Raw genomic sequence first — 19,381 nt, 5'->3', positions numbered from 1 at the left:
TTTCATTGTATGAAACAACTAGTTGACTATGCATTCAACCCTGATCTTATTCTCATAAAATGTGATAATACAAGGATAATAAATTTAACCAAGAATCCAATTTTACATTCAAAAACCTAATATATTGAGATTAAGCATCACTACATTATTTTATAAGAGATTATATTTAAAAGGACAATGTAATTCTTGAATTTCTTGAATCTAGTAAGCAACTAACAAACGTTAACCTTTAAACAAAAATTCTTTTTTATTTATATCCGTAATAATTAAATTTGGTATCTCAAAGGCATCTTAATTTTAAAATTGCATACTATTTTGGGTGTTAGATATTTCCTCTTACTTAGGGCCGTTTAGAAAGTTTTAAGAGTAATTTTTTTAAAATTTTGACTTATAAAAAATAATAATATTAATGTCTGATACAATTTTTAAAATTAAATTGCAGTTTTTTAAAAAGTTATTTAAAAATTTATAGAGAAGTTAAAAAAATAACTTGTCTCATAATACTATTATTTTTTATCACATTTCTATAAAATAAGCACTTTTAAAACAAAAAATTCAAATACAAAATAATTTATTTATAAACTATTATACTTTTAATATAGTTATTTATTATTTAATCTATTTTTTCAAATAATTAAATTATTTATCCAAATTGAACCTTAACTTGTTTTTGGGAATTTACTTAAATAAGTTCATTCAATGTTGTTTCTTCCTTATCAAGCAGTTGAAAATCAAGAAAAATTTGAAGAAGACTTTTCGTTCCGCAGAAAACCCAAACCTATAAGCCTACTTATACAAAACGACAACTATAGCTAACCCAAGTTCCTAGTTATTTAGAGCTAGACAATTAGAACCCAGAATAATGAGAACGTCGGATGATTCACATGGGATACCTGAATTTCGTGATGATTAATAAATAATGGACATCTATTTCTATTATATATCTCTAATTTTAAGGTTAAAATGTGCTACATGTCATTTTTTCATTACAATTGAAATCAAATCTTTTCCTCCAAAATTAAAGAATTCTCCCCTCTTCTCTCTTTCTTTCTCTATCTCTTTTCCTCCAAAATTAAAGAATTCTATCTCTCTTATATATCATTATCAATGACTAATTACAAATTTGACAATCAAAATATACAACATAATATTCTCTAATTGTATTTAAATTAAATTAAAATTAAAATTAAAATATAGCTATATTATATATTATATTTATATATTACTAACTAATTTAATAACTAAAATATGTCACATGACACTCTCTTATTAAAATTTAGATAAAATATTTTCTTCTAAAATTAGTAAACATTCTTCTTATATTTTCTTATCTACCTCTCTCTTTTTTTCTATTTTTCTTTATCCTTTCCATTCTATATATAATTTATAATTCATATTTTATATTAGTAATTTGACAAATCAAAATGTGTCACCATATATTTTCATTATAATTAAAATAAAAAATTTTCTTAACTTCCAAAATTAACAAACTCCCTCTCTCATTCTTCTTCTTTATCTTTCTCTCTCCTTTCTCTCATTCTTTATTTTTCTCTACCTTTAAGTTCTACGAAAAATAGAATTAACAACATAATATAATTTAAATTAAAAATATTATTATATATATTTTTTATTTAATTTTAAATTTTTACTATTTATCTTTTTAATATATATTTTCACTTTTTTTAATATTTATTACATATAATTTTAAAAAAATACTAATGTTGTGATTAAAAGTTAAAATTAAGATTCAATTATTTAAAAAAAATAAGTTAATTTTCTAACTATCAATATATATTTTTTTTATGGTAATATCTAATTATATTTTTATATATATAGAAAAATATTATTTTTAAATAGCAAACATAAAAATTAATCATTTTTATTTGTACAACAAACTTAATATCTAATCAAATATAAAAATATACACGTTAAATTCTTTTAAATTTTAGATAACGAATGTTAAAATTAAGTAAAAAATTAAATTCTTTCATTTGAAAATAATAACTAAAAAACTTATTATTTAATTTTGTTTAAGACTCTGGTCTTCTTAGTCGACGGGGACTTTTGTCTCTTACGACCATTTTATAAAAGTAGTTTAATGTTATAAATTTTTTGTGTCATAATCTATAATACCAGCATCGACGTAATTTTAAAAAATTTATATTCCCGTAATAGTATTACGAATAAAAATACTAGTTTTGATATAATAACTAGAATTAATGCCTAATTAAATTAAAGCATATAAGCCATTACCTAATTAAATAAAAAAATATTGATATATCAACTAAATCAAGATAGTTTTTTTCTTATCTAGTTCTCTCACTCTCGTAAATAGCCAACTCAAATTTACTTTTGTAAATTTTCATTCATTTCTATGAATTTGGATCTTCTAAATTTTAAATTTGTACTTTAGAGGATAAAATATGATCTTTTACTTTTGAATAGTTTTTCTCTCCTATTTATTATTGGTTTCACATATAAAATAAATGGTGAAAGATCACACTTCATTCTCTAAAGTAAAATTCGAATTTTAGAGAATCCAAACCCTATTTCTATTATCAATCCAAACTTTCATTAATGCAGTGTTGATTTAGACTGTTAAGTGCTAACATATGGCATTCGAATATGATCAAAATAATGTTTTAAATTGGTTGAGTGGACTCAATATAGTTATTATTCCAATATAAAACTCTAAACCCCAAAATTATAGCAACATCTTCATATTCTCCTCTCTTCAAATTGCAAGAGTTTTTACTTGTTTTGTTTGTCGAGTAATTAAATATTGCGAACTGTGAAATTGATAAATTTAGTACTATAAATTTTTCATTCAATATACTACATGTTGTGAAACTGATATACATGTCATCATAAAAATTAAAAGTGCATACTCTTAATGCTTGTTGCTAGGTTAATTTAGTATATATTACACAATGCACAATTGCACATTGACTTTACTACTCCTTTTCTTTTTTAGGTTATGGTTGCCAGAAGTGATCTTGGTATTGAACTCCTTGTTGATGTGAAAAGTAAAAGCGAAATTCTTTTTTTTTTTTGAAGTAAAAAAAAAATACAGTTAGAAGTTATAAGTGATAATATAAGTGAAGTATGATAAAATTTTAAAAAATTAGAAAATATTATAAAATTTAAGCTTTATCTAGAATCAAGTATGTTTTTATCAAATTAAAAGATTCATAAAACCACTTGACAATGCAAGTTGTTCAATTTGTATAGTATAAAATTTTAGTCAAAGATTACAATTTGATAAAGATGAATATATAAAAGAAGATTTTAGTACATACACTTGTGCAATTTGTGCACAACTTGATTAACTTATAAATCAAATGCACCTCCACAAAATACTATGTATTATATAGGTAATTAGGATATTTGCCAATGTATAACATGTTTTGTATAGAATTAGTAAGTAAAATTTAGAAAAAAAAGTAGTAAAATTTTTTATATGTGTAATTCTTTGTATGAATTTTTATAATATGTAAGAGAGTATTATAGATTTTTTTTTATATATTATGAAAAATTATAATTTTACCTCGTTGTCATTATTTTTATTATTGTCCAAAATTTTTGTTCAGTTTAATTTTATCTATTTTTCATTCACAAATTTTAATTGTGTTATTTTATTATTATTATCTGTGTACCAAATAGTTAAAGAGACTCCAGTTTTTCGGATAAATAAAATACTACATAAAAGATAATAATCAATTGACATCATTTATCAAAAATTAAGCTAAGTCCTCTTAAATTCTATATAATGCCTTTAAATTAGGAATAGATAATCAATTTGTGCCATAGTATAGAACTGTTCATTATTACTCAACAAGCAAAACAAGAAGAACTCTTGCAGTGAATAAAATGGGAGAAAGAAAAAAGATGAAAATGAAGATATTGCTATAATTTTAGGAGTTAGGGTTTTATATTTTAAAATAGACTGAATTGAATCTAATCAACTAATTTTAGACACTATTTTAATCATACTCATGAATATTTATGTCACTTTAACATTGGAATGATATGTTAGTAGTTAATAGTCAAATTAAAGTTAATACTGCATTAATAAAATTTTGGATTAAAAACGAAATGAGATTCACAAAAATAAATTTAAAGAACTTATTTAGTCATTTATAAAATTAAAAGATTATTTTTTATTCGTCTTCGAAAGTTCAAAGACTATTTTATAGGGGTGTTCATGTATCAGATCAGATTCGATCTGCATATCTGCGATATTTATCGGATCGAGTGCACTAATAGAATCGAATTGCGAATTTTATGTAGATATCCGCATATCCACAGATCTGTAAAAATAAATAAATAAATAAATAAATAAATATTTTTTTAATATTTTATTTCAACTAATAATTATCATATATGTTGTATTATTTAATTTTTAGAGTAAAGTATCGTTTTTGTCCCCAACGTTTGGAGCAAATCCTATTTGTGTCCCTAACGTTTAAATCGTCCTATTTGTATCCCTAACGTTTGTAAAAGTGATTCAATGTTATCCTGCCGTCAAGTACACATCATGAGTGCTTTAGTTTGAGTTTTAAAAATCTCTTCTTGAAGTTAGAATACAAATGTTTGGGATAGAATCAATGATCTACTCCGAAAAATAGCTCATCAAATGTTGAAATCAATTCCTACAATATTTACATAATTCATTTTTCTAGGGACATAATTGAATCTAAACACAAATAGTGGGTATAATATTAAAATCGAACACATCCAAGTGAGACCTAATTGAGAATGAACACATCCAAGTGAGAATAATTGAAAAATATAATCTGATTTGTTAGTATAATTGATAGTAGGATAACATTGAATCACTTTTATAAACTTTAAGGATACAAATAGGACGATTTAAATATTAGGAACACAAATAGGACTTACCCCAAACGTTGGGGACAAAAACAATACTTTACTCTAATTTTTATTATTTAAAAAAAGTATGTTTAATATTATTTTAAAAGTAAACATATTTAAAAGAGTAAAAAAAGAGATTTTATTGATTTTTTAAAATAAAAATAAGCTTTTAAAAAGTATTTTTATGTTTTGCGGATGTATCCGATATTCGATATCCGATCTAATTCGCAAATGTGGCAGATCCAAGATAAAGAAAAAAATAAACTGCGGATATTGAATCCGATCCGAAAATTTTAGTGCGGATCGGATTGAAATTTTGGCCATATCCAATCTGATTCGATTCGATCCGCGTTCACCCTGTTATTTTATGTATTATCTTAAATATTTGATTATATTTTTCATTTAAAGATAAACAAATTTATGATATATGATTAATTAAAATGATACTATTAAGTTACCCAATTTCTATGTATCTTATTCTTGTCTCTTTTCCGTTAAACGGTTAGCATTGATAAAAAGGGAAAAAAGGTATGAGTTAGTAGGAATTTTTTTTACTTAGATAAAAAAAAAATATTATTTATAAAATTAAATTAGAATACAAAAAATTTTTTAATTTGTATTTTTAATAATGATTTCGGACTTAAAAAATATTTTAGTAATTGTATCAGTGAAAACATAATATTTTTTTTCTGTTTATGTAAGCAGAGAGCAAAAATGAATCAAAAAATAATTTAATATTTATTTTTTGTTCTCTGTATGTAAAAGTAGAAAATAAAAATACACCATATTTTTATAGTTAATTTTTTTATATATGTATAATTTTAACGTAAAATATGAAAATATTTAATTATTTTAATATTTTACATAATTATGATAGGAGCACAAAATATTAGGCTTTTTATTTTTTTTGTATTATAGTACAAGTAGTATTTTTTAATAATGTAAAATTTAGTGTATTTTTATTTTGTATAAATACCATAAATTTAAAAGTTAGATTCGTAGTTTTTATTTTTTTAAATAGTTTACAAATTTGATGGTCAAATTTATATTTTAATGTTGAAAATTTTTTTAAACATGTAAATAGATTCTTCAATTTGGATTTTTTAAAGTTTTTTTTATTTTTTTAATCCAAAATCGACCCTCAATCTTTTACCCCCACTCAAAATCTGACCAGTTTTTAAGATAATGGAGTATCTAAACAATATGAATAATTGGTTGCAGATTTAACCCAATATATACATATAAAAAATAAAAAACATTCAACAAATTATCTAAATAAAAAAATTCACTTAATTATTAAAAAAATAATCATCTCAAACCCTAATTTACCAAAGTATTTCACTCCAACATGGTAACACCCTCTTCTTTTTTTAACCGGCTGCCACACCACCTTCATCAATAATCATCCCACTTTACCGTCGTTCCTTGGCTTGCCACATGCTGCCACCGGCGTCGCTCACCCCTAGTAAAAATAACTATCTACTTAAGGATAAAAATAATCATATGCATACCTAATGAATTGAATATTCAACATATTTTAATTATATACAACTAAACTCAATCCAATTAAAATAATCATTCATATAAGAATTAAAATAACCATCATGCATATCTACTAAAATGACCATCCTAAACTGGCCATTAAAGTAGAAAAAGAAGGAGATGAATGAATAGAATAAACAACCATGATCAAGCTCCCTTAGCCGCGTACGTCCCTGTATGTTGATCGGATTTGTCGAGGATGGTGACGCTGGGACGGTGAACGCAGTGGGCTGTGCAAAAGAGGCTATCAGGAGCTGGTGCGACGCGATCAAACGCTCGCGGAGAAGCTGGGCAACGGCGGGTGGGCAGAGCGAAAGAGACTGTCCGAGACTGGTGCGACATGATCGGATGTCCGTGGAGAGGCTGGGCAGTGGCGGCTAGAATCTGGGCAGCGTCGGATCGGAGAGCAGAAAAGTGAAACAGCGGCTGGGTTACTCTACAGACCGGAGTTCACAAATGGAGAAGGGAGGTTGGCGTGATATTGGGTGTAACTGCAGTGTTTGTGATTTGGTTTAATTTGAAATCCTTATCTTTTAAATTTGAAAATTTGAAATTATTAATAATTAATTAATTAATTATCTGATTTATGATTTTAATTTTATTTTTCTTTTTTAGCTCTATTGTTCACCTTATTTACTACTCTCATCATTTCCCTGTACTTTTTCTAAGTTTTTTATTCTCACCCAAATTTAAGCCTCCGATTTATAATTTCTAATTAAAAAAATTATTTTCATATCCATAAAAAATACACCAATTCTCTATAACTATATATAACACACTCCTTCAATCCAATACAAAAAAAATTAACCTAAAATATTATTGATGTTTTATAAAACAAAAATATCTTTTCATTATAAAAGAATAAAAAAAATTTTAATTATAAAAAGACAAAATACTGCCAATATTGTATATAGAGCCACCTCAGGAGGATTTTTTATTTCATTATTGATGAAAAAAAAGTGAGATTTACGAAGATATTAGAAAAAAATGGTGTTTAACGGGGTCTGGGGGCGTGTTCTTTAGGAAGCACAATACGCAAAGTGCATATTCTCCTACAATACAATCCGTATTGCGTGCATGGTCGACACGCGTTAAACCCCTGCAAGCCCGTAAAAAAGGTGATGGTTTTACTGTCTCTAATCTGCGCAAGCTTCTCCAATTTGCATACATTATCATTTTCAGAGACACAACCACAGTTTCACATATTCCTTTCTTTCTACTCTTTAATGCTTCTTTAGTTCCATCCTTTCATAATTTCTCCTGCACAGACTTTCGTCTTCATTTACCAAGCTTTTTGTTTCTTCAAAAATTAACAAGTTATTTTAATATTATTAATATAGTTAGTAGATTAATTGTGTATTTTTTTTAATCTAAAATAGAGATAATGTGATAATAAAATGTATAGTTGTTATTTAAATTAAATAGTATTTATTTATTAGTAATTAAAAAAATACATAAATAAAAATTATATTTTTATTATATATTTAGATGGATGATAATAATGTTAATTAGTAATTAGTATTAAATATATTTTAAATTTAAATATAATTTTTTATTTAGACTATTTAAATCTAAAAATAAAATATAATTGTGATTTTAATTTATATTTTAAAAAGTTTAAATTTAAATATATATTTAAATATATTTCAGTTTTAATTTTATATTGATATTTAAATTTAAATATATTTCGAATTTACATATATAAGTAAATTTGACGTTACTATATTTCAGCTTTGTTTATAAAATTAAATTTAAATTTAAACATATTTAAATATGTATTTAAATTTGACTTTAAATTTACGTTGGTTATAATTATAAATTTAAATTTAAATTTGAATATATTTTAAATTTAAATCTATATTTAAATCTGATTTCAAATCTAACTTTAAATATATTTTGGTTTTAATTAAATATTTAAATTTAAATTTGAATAAAATTTAAATATATAAAGATACATATTTATATTTTAAAATTAAATATATTTTGAAATTAAATACAGTCCAAAAAATGTCTTTATTTACATTTTCGTTTCCGGTATTTATTTAAATTTGAGTAAATATATATTTATAATTTGAATTTAGATATAAATTAAACATGTTTCGAATTTAACTTTATATCTAACTTTGAATTTGAATATATTTATAGTGAAAATATATATTTAAGTTTGATTTCAAATATTTTTTAATTTAAATATATTTTAAACATATTAAACATATTTAATATTTATTATAAATATCTAAATATAATAAATTTAAATAAGAGTTAATTTTTTAAATTCAAATTTAATTTAAATATGAATATTTAAATTCAGATTTAATAAAGTTTATATAATATATTTTTTTCAGGAAAAAATAAACGCAGAATATGGTTAATGACATTACGCGTCCTGAAAATCATATTGTTGAATATCTGGATCGTCCACCATATGTAATTATTGTTTATCTTTGTTCATTTATTATTATTATTGTTCTTATTGTTGTTGTTGTTGTTGTTTTTGATACTCATTATATTTCTCATTTTGTTTCAAAATTCAAGAGATTTGGGATCAAGATATCTCCACCAAGATGTGTATGATCCCCGAGTTGAAATCGAGTTACAAGATAGTAGATTTTATCACATATCTCAGATACTAGGAAAACTTACTTTGCACAATGCACTTTATCAATGCCTTGATTGAGCGGTGGCGCCCGAAAACTCACACATTCCACCTTCTACACGGTGAATGCACGATTACTTTGGAAGATGTTGCAATGATTTTTGGACTCCCTACGGATGGTTTACCGGTGTCAGGATTTACAGATAGCAGTAGTAGTAGCCTCGAAAATGAATTCATAATACAATTTGCGACAGTACCTACTGCAGTTGATCACAAAGGAAGTAGTGTCAAACTTGCATGGCTCCGCACCCTAAAGCGGCGCATGTAGTTAGATACCGCCTTGGGCAGACAAATGTACGTAAAGATTCATATATTATTGTTGTTCGGCACAAATTTATTTTGTGACAAGTCTGGAATGACAATTCACTGGAAGTTCTTGCCTCTGCTCCGTAATTTTGCTGAGATTAGGGACTTTAGTTGGGGTTTCGCTTGCCTGGCACATTTGTATAGGATATTATGTTGGACATCACGTTATAATTGTAAAGATGTGGATGGTCCATTGGCGCTGCTTTGTGTATGGGCTTGGGAACGGTTACCGTTCCTAGCACCTGTGCGATCGCAACCAAGCTTTCCGCTTGCGTACAGGTAAAGTTACTAATCTTAATATAACATATTACTATGAATTATTTAGTATGCATTGTTCAAATATATGATTTAAATATATCGGATTAGTATAATATAGTTTCATTTTATTTCAGCTGGATTGCTTGGAGCTCGCAATTTCATAGCTACAAAAAGTGGACCATCTCACATATTAGGCAGTTAACCTGCATATGGGGTAAGTTTTTTTTATTACATTTATTAGTTTTATTATTATTGTGCATTGTTTTGTGGTTATGTTTATATGTTTGTTTTGTTTTATTATACGGTGCCTTGAAATTCTTCAAAAAGTTAGATGCTATGTGCCTAACACAAAACATTTGGATAGTTCTTAGAGGTTCTCATGATCCATTACTACGAGCTATTGCTGAGGTAATAGAGTCGTGACGATCAGAGATAAGCCCAACACCATCTCGAGTCACCACATGTATACGCAAATGAGTAAGAAAGAAGTGCTATGCATCAGAAATCTCACCCTCAACAACGGCAAATGTAAGAGGCACAATATTGCCATTGCCATCCTGAGAAACTGCAACTAATAGAGCTCCTTTATATTTTCCGTACAGATGTGTCCCATCTACCTGTACGATTGGCTTGCAGCTCCTAAATGCTCTGATGCAAGGATAAAAGTTCCAAAATACCCGCGTCAGTATTCTTACATCCTGGACTACCTCATCCCCTTGGTATGCTGGTGCAGTTTCAATCTCGACTATTGCTGATGGATCTTTTTATACCATTGCTTCAAACCACGACGGCAAAGATTCGTAAGAAGCTTCCCAACCACCAAAAAGGTTCGCATTGCCTTTTGCTTCACGAGCCATGCTTTGCGGTAACTTGTCGTATAATTGAATTTTGACTGCACTTCAGCAATCACATATTTCACTTTCAAAGATGGATCAGTTTCAACCAATGGCTTTATCACCTCTGCAATCATGTCTTAATTTAACTTGGCATGATCTTGAGAAATTCTAGTTCCAATGCATGTGTGACTACCATTGTATCGCCTTATAACCCAACAAAACTTTCTCTTAATAAGACTAGCCCTAATAAGCCAATCGCAACTTGTTCTGTATTGTACACACTTAACATAAAAAGTGGTTGGCTCAGATTCACACACCCGGTAATCCACTCTCCTACGAATGGTATAATCTTTAATTGCTGCAATAACAGTCTCTCTAAAACTAAATTTCATACCAACAACAAATTCATCGTCCGAAACAACAACAGGATCTACAGCAATAACAAGAAATAATTCTAACTATTATTTTACAATTCAATAATAATAATAATAATAATAATAATAATAATAATAATAATAATAATAATGAGAATTGCTTACTTGAATTGATATATTCAAGAAATTCTGGTGCATTCATAGCGTCTATACATCCAAGGCGTGCATGAAAGAATGCTCTCTAGATGGATATTGGCTCGCCAGTGCATTTGCCACATCTGCTACGTTAGACTCAACTATTATATCATATTCACCCACTTCTTCAGTTGGACAAACAATATGGTAAGTGCCCTCAAATTCCTCTTCGCTTTCACTGTTATAAACTGCCCAGTCGATGTTAGCCTCCGGTAAATCAACCTCAACTAATTCTTCAAACTCAACATACAATTCGAGAACAGACACTTGTACCCGTGTTTGTTGGTAGATCGAAAACATCCCTTGCATACTTCCTTCGTCAACCACATGCATTATTTGAAACTGAACGAAACTATCGAACACTAAAACAGGTTGTCTATAAAAAATATTTACGACTCTCTTTAATACTTGATTATCACCACATTGACAAAGTATACTCTTAAATTCCTCATATGTTATTGCAAAAGGAATAACAATATCACGTGGATTCTCACAAACAAAACTCACACCCTCAGATGTTTGGGGAAAGATTTGACAATTATAATACATTTTCAAACTAATACCTCTTTCCATTTTTTACTCTTACATTCTCAAAAAAATAAAACACTCCCACACTTAATCAACGTAATACCGTTCCTCCTTTTATAGTATTTCAATTATAATTTTTTATTTACGAAAAAATAATACAATTTGCGAATTCATAATACGCAGTTTGTGTCTTTGCAATTCGCAGTCTGTGGATTGACAATACGCAGCTTGTACATTGACAATATGTAGACTGTGTATTGTCCCTTTAATATTAAATAACACAATATGTGTTCTGCTTTTTGTTGTATAAATATTATAAAAATACAATTCGCCCTTTACATATTGTTTTCATGACTGTGTCAGACAGAATCTACCCATGACAATTCGCCCTCTACGAATTGTATTGCCGTCACAATTTTACAAAACACCCTTACTTCCAATATTGAGGCACCAAATCTTTTACAATAACTAAAAAAATGAACCACCTTAGGATATATAACACATAATTTAAGTTTTTTAAAAAAATTAGTCTTAATAATCTAAAATTAAAAATAATCTGTTTTTGTTGACCCAACTATCAAAACTGCACAAATCTTTTTTTTTTTTCAGTCACTAATTGGGAAAATAATATTAAATGCATAAATGAATAAGTTTATGTATTTTTATTTTAATAATGATTTTTTTTTATTTAAATAAAGAAAAAGCCCTGACCTGGCAGTACAACAGTATAACGTCATCCCCCGTCAGCATTCCAAATTGGATTCTAGATAATACCCCCGGTCGCCTTCCATTTGTACGGATTTGCCGCCAATCTATCGAACCACGTAACCGCTCTCACCGCCAATCCCGAACAGTTACGTCTTCCTAGAATCCAAAAAACCCGCAATTCTAATTTTTTTCTTTTTCTTTTTCTTTTTCTTTTTCCATCTCCTTAGTCCTCCTAAACTCCTAATTCTTCCTTGCACACTTCACACGCTCACGCACTCAGTGACTCACACAACAAAACACTGTACCCTCCCCTGCTCCCCATTCCTCTGTTTAAAAAAGGAAATCTCTCACTTTGCAGTTCCACTCTTTCTCTCTCACTCTCTCGTTCTCCTTTCTTCTTGGAGGAGTTCATGTAAAAGCACCTTCCTCCTTAATTAATTACTAATAACAAGGTCTTTGCTTACACAGCTGCTGCTTCTGCTTCCAACATATACACACACAATATGGATGATGAATATGCTAAGCTTATAAGGAGGATGAACCCACCAAGGTAACTTCCTCAGTTTCTTATTATTATGGGGACAGTTTAGTACTTTCCTTCATCTATTACTCAAATACCTGGGCTTTTGCTTCTTTCATCAAAATACACACACTACTACCAATTTTGGAATCACCTCAATTTTCCTTTTATTTCCAAATTATCTATTTTCGTTTTTTGAAACTTGTATTAGAAAATCAAAGTTCTTTCTTCGTCTTCGCTGTGTTCAATTTTCCCACTGTTCGGCCAGATCTTCCCCTTCATTAATCATAATTTTGTTTTGTTTTGTTTTTTCATGAACCTTTCAAATTTTCCTTAATCATAATTTTAGCATAGTCGATTTTGATTTATTGCTACTGTCTCTGAATATTTTTATGTAATTTGTTCTGAGGATCGTTATCAACATGTATCAAATCATGAATCTAATTGCTTCTGCAGGGTTGTGATTGACAACAATGCTTGTGAAGATGCCACTGTTATTCAGGTAAACTTGTGCTATACCATCTCTTTAGGGTTTCGCCAAAATTGAATTGATAACAGGAAAGATTCTGTTATGTCGGTTATTTATTATTATTGTTATTTCAAATTTTTAATGTTTGGATGTTTTAGAATAATAATTTATCGCATTTTACTAAAAAATTGTTTAATTTTTCAGCCATCTACTTTCTTACTATTGAATTTTTTTTGTAGGTTGACAGTGTCAACAAACATGGGATTCTTCTGGATGTAGTCCAAGTTCTTTCAGATATGAACCTTGTAATAACAAAGGCCTATATCTCCTCTGATGGGGTGTGGTTCATGGATGGTAAGTTGGTAACTTCCTATTTTCATTGTTGCAAGCTTGGGGGGAAAAGAGAGAAAAGGGGGGGGGGGGGGGGGTGGTTAAGGATAGGATGCTGAAAGTATTATTAATTTATTATCATTATTTATTATTATTATTGTTGTTAGTTATTATTAACTTTACTTCTGATTCTTGTTTTAATTTGATCCTTTTTCAGTGTTTAATGTTATTGATCATAATGGAAACAAGATCAGAGATAAGGAAGTTATTGATTACATTCAGAGGGTAGGAGTTCATGTGGTTTGTTATTCAAAAACGCTAGGTGCACACCAAAAAATAGCCAACATATATTTTATAAATACATGTGTTGTTTTCAATGTGTATCTGTTTTTTAACCTGAATTTTATACAGTGGCTGATTTGTTGTCTAATTTTTTGTGTACACCTAGTGTGATTGTTTTTTATTTTATTTTATTTTTCTTGAAGACAATTTCATTCTAGTTTCTTATTCTTTGTGTCTATGGAAGGGTCATTTTTCTGGGTTCCTGATTGTTTTGAATCATCATACTTTGCTGCTGAATGCATGAGCTGGCTATGAAACTAATTTACCATATTTGTTGCTATTTTCTATATTCATTGTGATTCAGATTGATTCCCTTATCCCTCCAAACATTGTAATAATAACTTTCTGGATCCCATCACTTTGGATAGATATTAGATTTTTGTTAACACGTTAATGCCATCTAGAGTTCTGAACATTTGTGAAATTTTGACATTTTAATTTATAAACATTATTATATTATTTGGGATGCCTGATTTAGCTCCCCAAGATATTCTCACCCAAATTTTCAAAGTTTCTTAACTGATCTCTGAATATAGGCATGATAAATTTTTATGAATAATATATGATCCTATTAGGATATACTATTCAACAAGATTGAAGTATTTGATTTGTTGTTTTTTAACCCTGATTTTGTAGAGACTTGAAAATAATCCAAGTTTTGCACCCTCATTCAGAGAGTCTGTTGGGGTTGTACCTACTGAAGAATACACCTCAATTGAACTTACTGGTACAGACAGGCCTGGTTTACTGTCTGAAGTCTGTGCTGTTCTTGCGGACCTTCACTGTAATGTGGTGAATGCTGAGATATGGACACATAATACAAGGGCTGCTGCTGTAGTTAACGTGACAGATGATTCAAGTGGACATGCCATCAAAGATCCAGTCTGCCTCTCTAGAATAAGGGATTTGCTTTGTAATGTTCTTAGGGGGAGCGATGATCCAAAGACAGCAAAAACAACACTTTCACCTCCTGGAGTTACAAATAGGGGCAGAAGATTACATCAGATTATGTTTGCTGACCGGGACTATGACAGGGTTGAAAGAGCAGGACAGGGAAGATATAGAGATAGGGATAGGGATAGAAGTCGATTACCTAATGTGACCGTGGTTGATTGCATTGAGAAAGATTACACTGTGGTTACCATGAGAGCAAAAGATCGACCAAAATTGTTGTTTGATATTATTTGCACGTTGACAGATATGCAGTATGTAGTTTATCATGGTGTAGTCCAAACGGCAAGGACAGAAGCGTATCAGGTTAGCCAACTTTCTGTTTGCCACTTTGCCTTTTAGAAATGATAGTTCACTTTTATAGATTGGAATGCTGAATTAGTTTTGGTGTTGAAACTAACCTTCATTTCTTGGCAATAAATAGTTTGAATACATTATTTGAATTTACTAGAGTTAAAACATGGAGATGATCTATGATAGGACACTAGAGTCATTTAATCCATGTGCTAACCCCACCTAGTGGGATAAGGGTTAGCTGTTGTTGTTGTGTTTGGATTCTGTATGATTCAAAAGTCTAACAATGTGTCAATCATGAATCATTATGAACATGAGTTTCATTTGGCCATTCCATCGGCTTGACTCGCACATCTTTAATTCACCTTTCTTCAAGCATAAATTTTCTCTGATGGAACATTTTCCTCACTTTATCCAGGAGTTTTATATTCGGCATGTTGATGGTTTCCCCATAAGCTCAGAGGCTGAGCGAGACAGACTTGTACAGTGTCTTGAAGCAGCCATCGAAAGGCGGGCGTCCGAGGTATAGCAAGGACACATTTGAAAGCTGTAATTGTCACTACTACTATTATTCAGTTGTGTGCTAAAATGTTCATATACAGGGTATGGAGCTGGAGTTGTGCACAGAAGATCGTGTCGGACTTCTATCGGATATCACAAGAATATTCCGAGAGAACAGTTTATGTATTAGAAGAGCAGAAATATCTACACAGGATGGAAAGGCAAATGACACTTTCTATGTCACAGATGTGACTGGAAACCCGGTTGATCCCAAGATTATCGATTCCATTCGCAGAGAGATCGGCGACACAGTCCTGCAGGTCAAACACGACTCGTATCTCTCACCAAAGTCCCCTCGAACAACAACAATCGGATTTCTGTTTGGAAATTTTTTCAAGGCTCGATCTCTTCAGAATTTTAAGCTGATCAGATCTTATTCTTGAGTAGTCTATTGTATACTCCCAGCACATATACCATGTTTCACAGTTTAATATGGTAGTGTTGTATAGATGCAAAAACACATCTACCTTTGCCCCCCTAAACTAAGGGGCATGGAAATTACTGTACAGGAGAAAGCTTAAACAACTTTGTATATATAGTGTAAATGGTTATGTACAGTAACATGTTACTTGGGTTGTGTATGTTGTAAATAATCCTGTTAGAATTATCAAGTACAAAAGAGTAAATAGCATTTATCAGTTGGTGTCCTTTGCAATAGATTGGAGGAATCTATGGCCCATTGGTGTCTAATTATACTGGTTTTATGACTATATAATTTCAGCAACACTTAAGTTGTTAAATTAATGTATTTATTTATATTTTGGTAATATTTTTTTACTTTAATTTTTTAAATTAATAAATGTTAAATAATAGAAAACATTATTAAAATTGTATGCTATCAGTCATTATAATCATCGTATTATACACTTTACATCATATTATACACTTAAATAAATAAATAATAACTGTATATTACCCCATTGGTTTTTTTCTTTAGAGCTGTAGCTGCATTGACGCAATTCTATCTTCATAACCAGTTGATAGGATAGGAAGGGATAATTTGATTTGATTGTTAAAATTTGAGAATAATGGAATTTTAAAAAGGAAGGAATGTGGCAATGTATATAAACCATGAGCATTTGGCATTCCCTTGTTATTTCTTGAAGCTCTAGAAAGTTTACTAGCACCGATCTTTTTCATCCATAAAATAATGGAATCTATGTCATGTGAACAAACCTTTATGCCTACATTGTATTTGTTGAAAGACAAGAATCAGGGACAACATCTTGGCCAACTTGCCAAATTTAGATGCTTCCTTATTCGGTATGAATAAATTACGGGTTTACATGGTCCGGTCCGGTTCCGAACACTTTAGAGGCTAATTTAGTGTGATTTCATCGGGTCTAGGGTCGGGTAAGGGTCTCAAAAATAGACCCGGTCATTATTTCGGATCGAGTCCGCGCCATAGCTCAGGTCACCTGAACTCGGCCTGATGGCCCGGTCATCATATACAATTAATATTTTGTGTTATTAGTGATGGATGATGGCTATTCTTATGTGTAATTTAAATATTGTAAACCTTAATATTTTGTGTTATTAGTCATTATAAGGTTATAAGTTAATGTTTTATGTTTAAAATGCATAAGACTTTAGACTAATGCATAATATTGTGTTATTTGTATTGATTTAAATATTTGGTGTTATTAAACAATATTAGTATTGATTATGGTTATGCTTTAATTTTAGAGAATGGTTGGTTCTTGTTATATTTTTTTAAGTGAATTTTACTATGTGAATTGTGAAATAATGGTTGGAGATTAAGTGATTTTTATATACTAGGTTTCATTAGGTTTAGGATTGGATTAGCGTCTAAAAATTAAGCCCGGTCTATATTTCGGGTCGGGTCTGGGTTAAGCCAAACCCAGTGTAGCCCGTCCCATGTACACCCCCTAGAATAAATGAACCCAAAATTCTTGTACAGTTGTATGACATCCGAAAAAAGTAGCTATTCTTTGAAGAGTTTTTATATCGAAAAATGATATTGGCACTATTCTTTGTGGACACTTATTTTTAATGGTATGAAATATATATTTTTTATATCTCTTTTACTTTTTTCTAATCACTTTTAATATTGAAAGTGAAAGTAATCACTTTTAATTTTTAATATTAAAAGTGAAAGATATACAAAAATTTTATACACAAATAAAGTGCATATAACAATGAGTAACGAGTACAATGCAATGCAAGACGAGTCACTTAACATCTTTCGTTCTTTGAACGACAATAAAATGGCGTTTTGCATCTTTGTTTGAGTAACGTTAACTTCTATACTTAGTTCCCAATTATAAAGGCATAATAATTAGCATTTTTATTTTGTCATCACAAAAGAATTTCACTTTTTTTAAAAAAAGTGCAAGGATATTTCTCCCAATTATATGATTCACTAGCCAAGTAGCCAAGATTTGTCTAATCCCGATGACGTATTTTGGAAGTGTGTTGATGACAAATGGCATAAGCAGTATGCACATTTGTTAGTAGGTCGAATCTAACGAAAAGTCAAAAATATCAAAGATGTGATGCATTACGTGGCTCATTTGTGACTCGGAAGACAAAGAAATTCACCAACCACATAACTAATAATAATGGCTGGTGAATTGACGCAAAAATTCATTTTTTGTAACAGATTTAAAATTTAAACTTCGTGTGTCGTTTCACTTTCACCAGTTCATTAACATTAATTAATTGTTAATATAAACATGACTCCAAACTTGGAACATGCTTATCTTGTGTACCTGGCTGGCTTACTGGCTATTACATGATGAGATTTACTTACCGTAAGATTAGATTAATTAGGCAAACAAATTCTAGAAGTATACATATTATTTTCACTGTAGCCTAAATGTTAAGCCAAAAAACACGGAAAAGAATAATGTTTCCTCATTTGGATGGACAGAAAATTAAAAAAAAAAATAAACAAAAAGTATAGAACCAACTATGTCATAAGCCAGTATGAGTCAATTTTCTTTTAATTCAAATTTTCTAAAAAAATATATATATATATAATTACTATTCAACAATTTCTTTGATTCCATTTTCACTCACACTAAAAAGAACATCACAAATTCTAATCTCTCTTTTTCGAAAATCAACGCGGTGCATCTTTCTCCCCAACATCCCACACCATCCTCGCGCACTATTGTCGATTGTCCTTGTATCTTTTGCTGCCGCCGTTTGCGCAGAGTAGATAACTACCATCGCGTCTCCACTTCATCATCCTCACATCCCATCGTTCATCGTCCGTGGATTCCTTTCATCCATACCACGACGTCGCGCTCCGAATCAAAAGCAGCTATGTCATCCGCCCTCCTTCACTTCGCATTCATTGCGTGCTGCCTCCTCGCCTCGAGTTGTAGGTCGCCGACAATGACTTTCTTCTTCTCCATGCGTCTGTCGCTACCATGACATCTTTCTTCTTATTTTTGGATGTTTTTTGTCTTAGGTTTTGGATTTTTTTATAGTTTTGGATGTTTCTTTTCTAATAATTTTGGATGTATCATTTTGTTAGGTTTTAAATTTTTTTAAATAATTTTAGAATTTTTAAAATAGCTTTAGATTTTTTCATTATGTTTTGGATGTTTCTCATGATAATTTGAATTGAAGTTCTCTCTAAAGAACTTTTAAAAAGTTTTTGGATAT

At 29.5% G+C, this 19,381-nt stretch overlaps 2 protein-coding genes across 3 annotated transcripts; one reads left to right on the top strand and one right to left on the bottom strand.

The window, feature by feature from the left end:
• Positions 1–10,128: 10,128 nt before the first annotated feature.
• Positions 10,129–10,607, bottom strand: LOC148562815 (uncharacterized). The gene is made up of 2 exons (XM_088491007.1): positions 10,408–10,607; positions 10,129–10,276 (listed from the first exon to the last, which is right to left on the bottom strand). The coding sequence occupies exons 1-2, from the start codon at positions 10,605–10,607 to the stop codon at positions 10,129–10,131; spliced, it is 348 nt and encodes a 115-aa protein (XP_088347133.1).
• Positions 10,608–12,409: 1,802 nt separating this feature from the next.
• LOC107604998 (ACT domain-containing protein ACR6) lies at positions 12,410–16,509 on the top strand. Of its 2 annotated transcripts, XM_088491281.1 has the most exons (7): positions 12,410–12,828; positions 13,255–13,300; positions 13,507–13,621; positions 13,815–13,882; positions 14,576–15,196; positions 15,603–15,707; positions 15,787–16,509. In XM_088491281.1, the coding sequence occupies exons 1-7, from the start codon at positions 12,782–12,784 to the stop codon at positions 16,126–16,128; spliced, it is 1,344 nt and encodes a 447-aa protein (XP_088347407.1). In that variant the 5' UTR covers positions 12,410–12,781; the 3' UTR covers positions 16,129–16,509. The 2 variants fall into 2 exon arrangements, with proteins under 2 accessions (XP_088347407.1, XP_088347408.1); XM_088491282.1 differs by lacking the exon at positions 13,815–13,882 and having other exon boundaries at positions 12,534–12,828.
• Positions 16,510–19,381: the final 2,872 nt, after the last annotated feature.

Source organism: Arachis ipaensis, chromosome B6, assembly GCF_059453495.1.
Source record: "Arachis ipaensis isolate K30076 ecotype BB chromosome B6, ASM5945349v1, whole genome shotgun sequence".
Taxonomy (NCBI): Eukaryota; Viridiplantae; Streptophyta; class Magnoliopsida; order Fabales; family Fabaceae; genus Arachis; species Arachis ipaensis.
This window is presented reverse-complemented; position numbering and strand designations above follow the sequence as displayed.

Excerpts from the sequence above, each read along its gene's own strand:
- LOC148562815 (XM_088491007.1), bottom strand. The coding sequence starts at position 10,607 with ATGATTGCAGAGGTGATAAAGCCATTGGTTGAAACTGATCCATCTTTG. Across the intron at positions 10,277-10,407 it reads CGTCGTGGTTTGAAGCAATG|GAGCTGCAAGCCAATCGTAC; the intron begins GTATAAAAAGAT and ends CAGAGCATTTAG.
- LOC107604998 (XM_088491281.1), top strand. The coding sequence starts at position 12,782 with ATGGATGATGAATATGCTAAGCTTATAAGGAGGATGAACCCACCAAG. Across the intron at positions 15,197-15,602 it reads CAAGGACAGAAGCGTATCAG|GAGTTTTATATTCGGCATGT; the intron begins GTTAGCCAACTT and ends CACTTTATCCAG. Across the intron at positions 15,708-15,786 it reads TCGAAAGGCGGGCGTCCGAG|GGTATGGAGCTGGAGTTGTG; the intron begins GTATAGCAAGGA and ends GTTCATATACAG.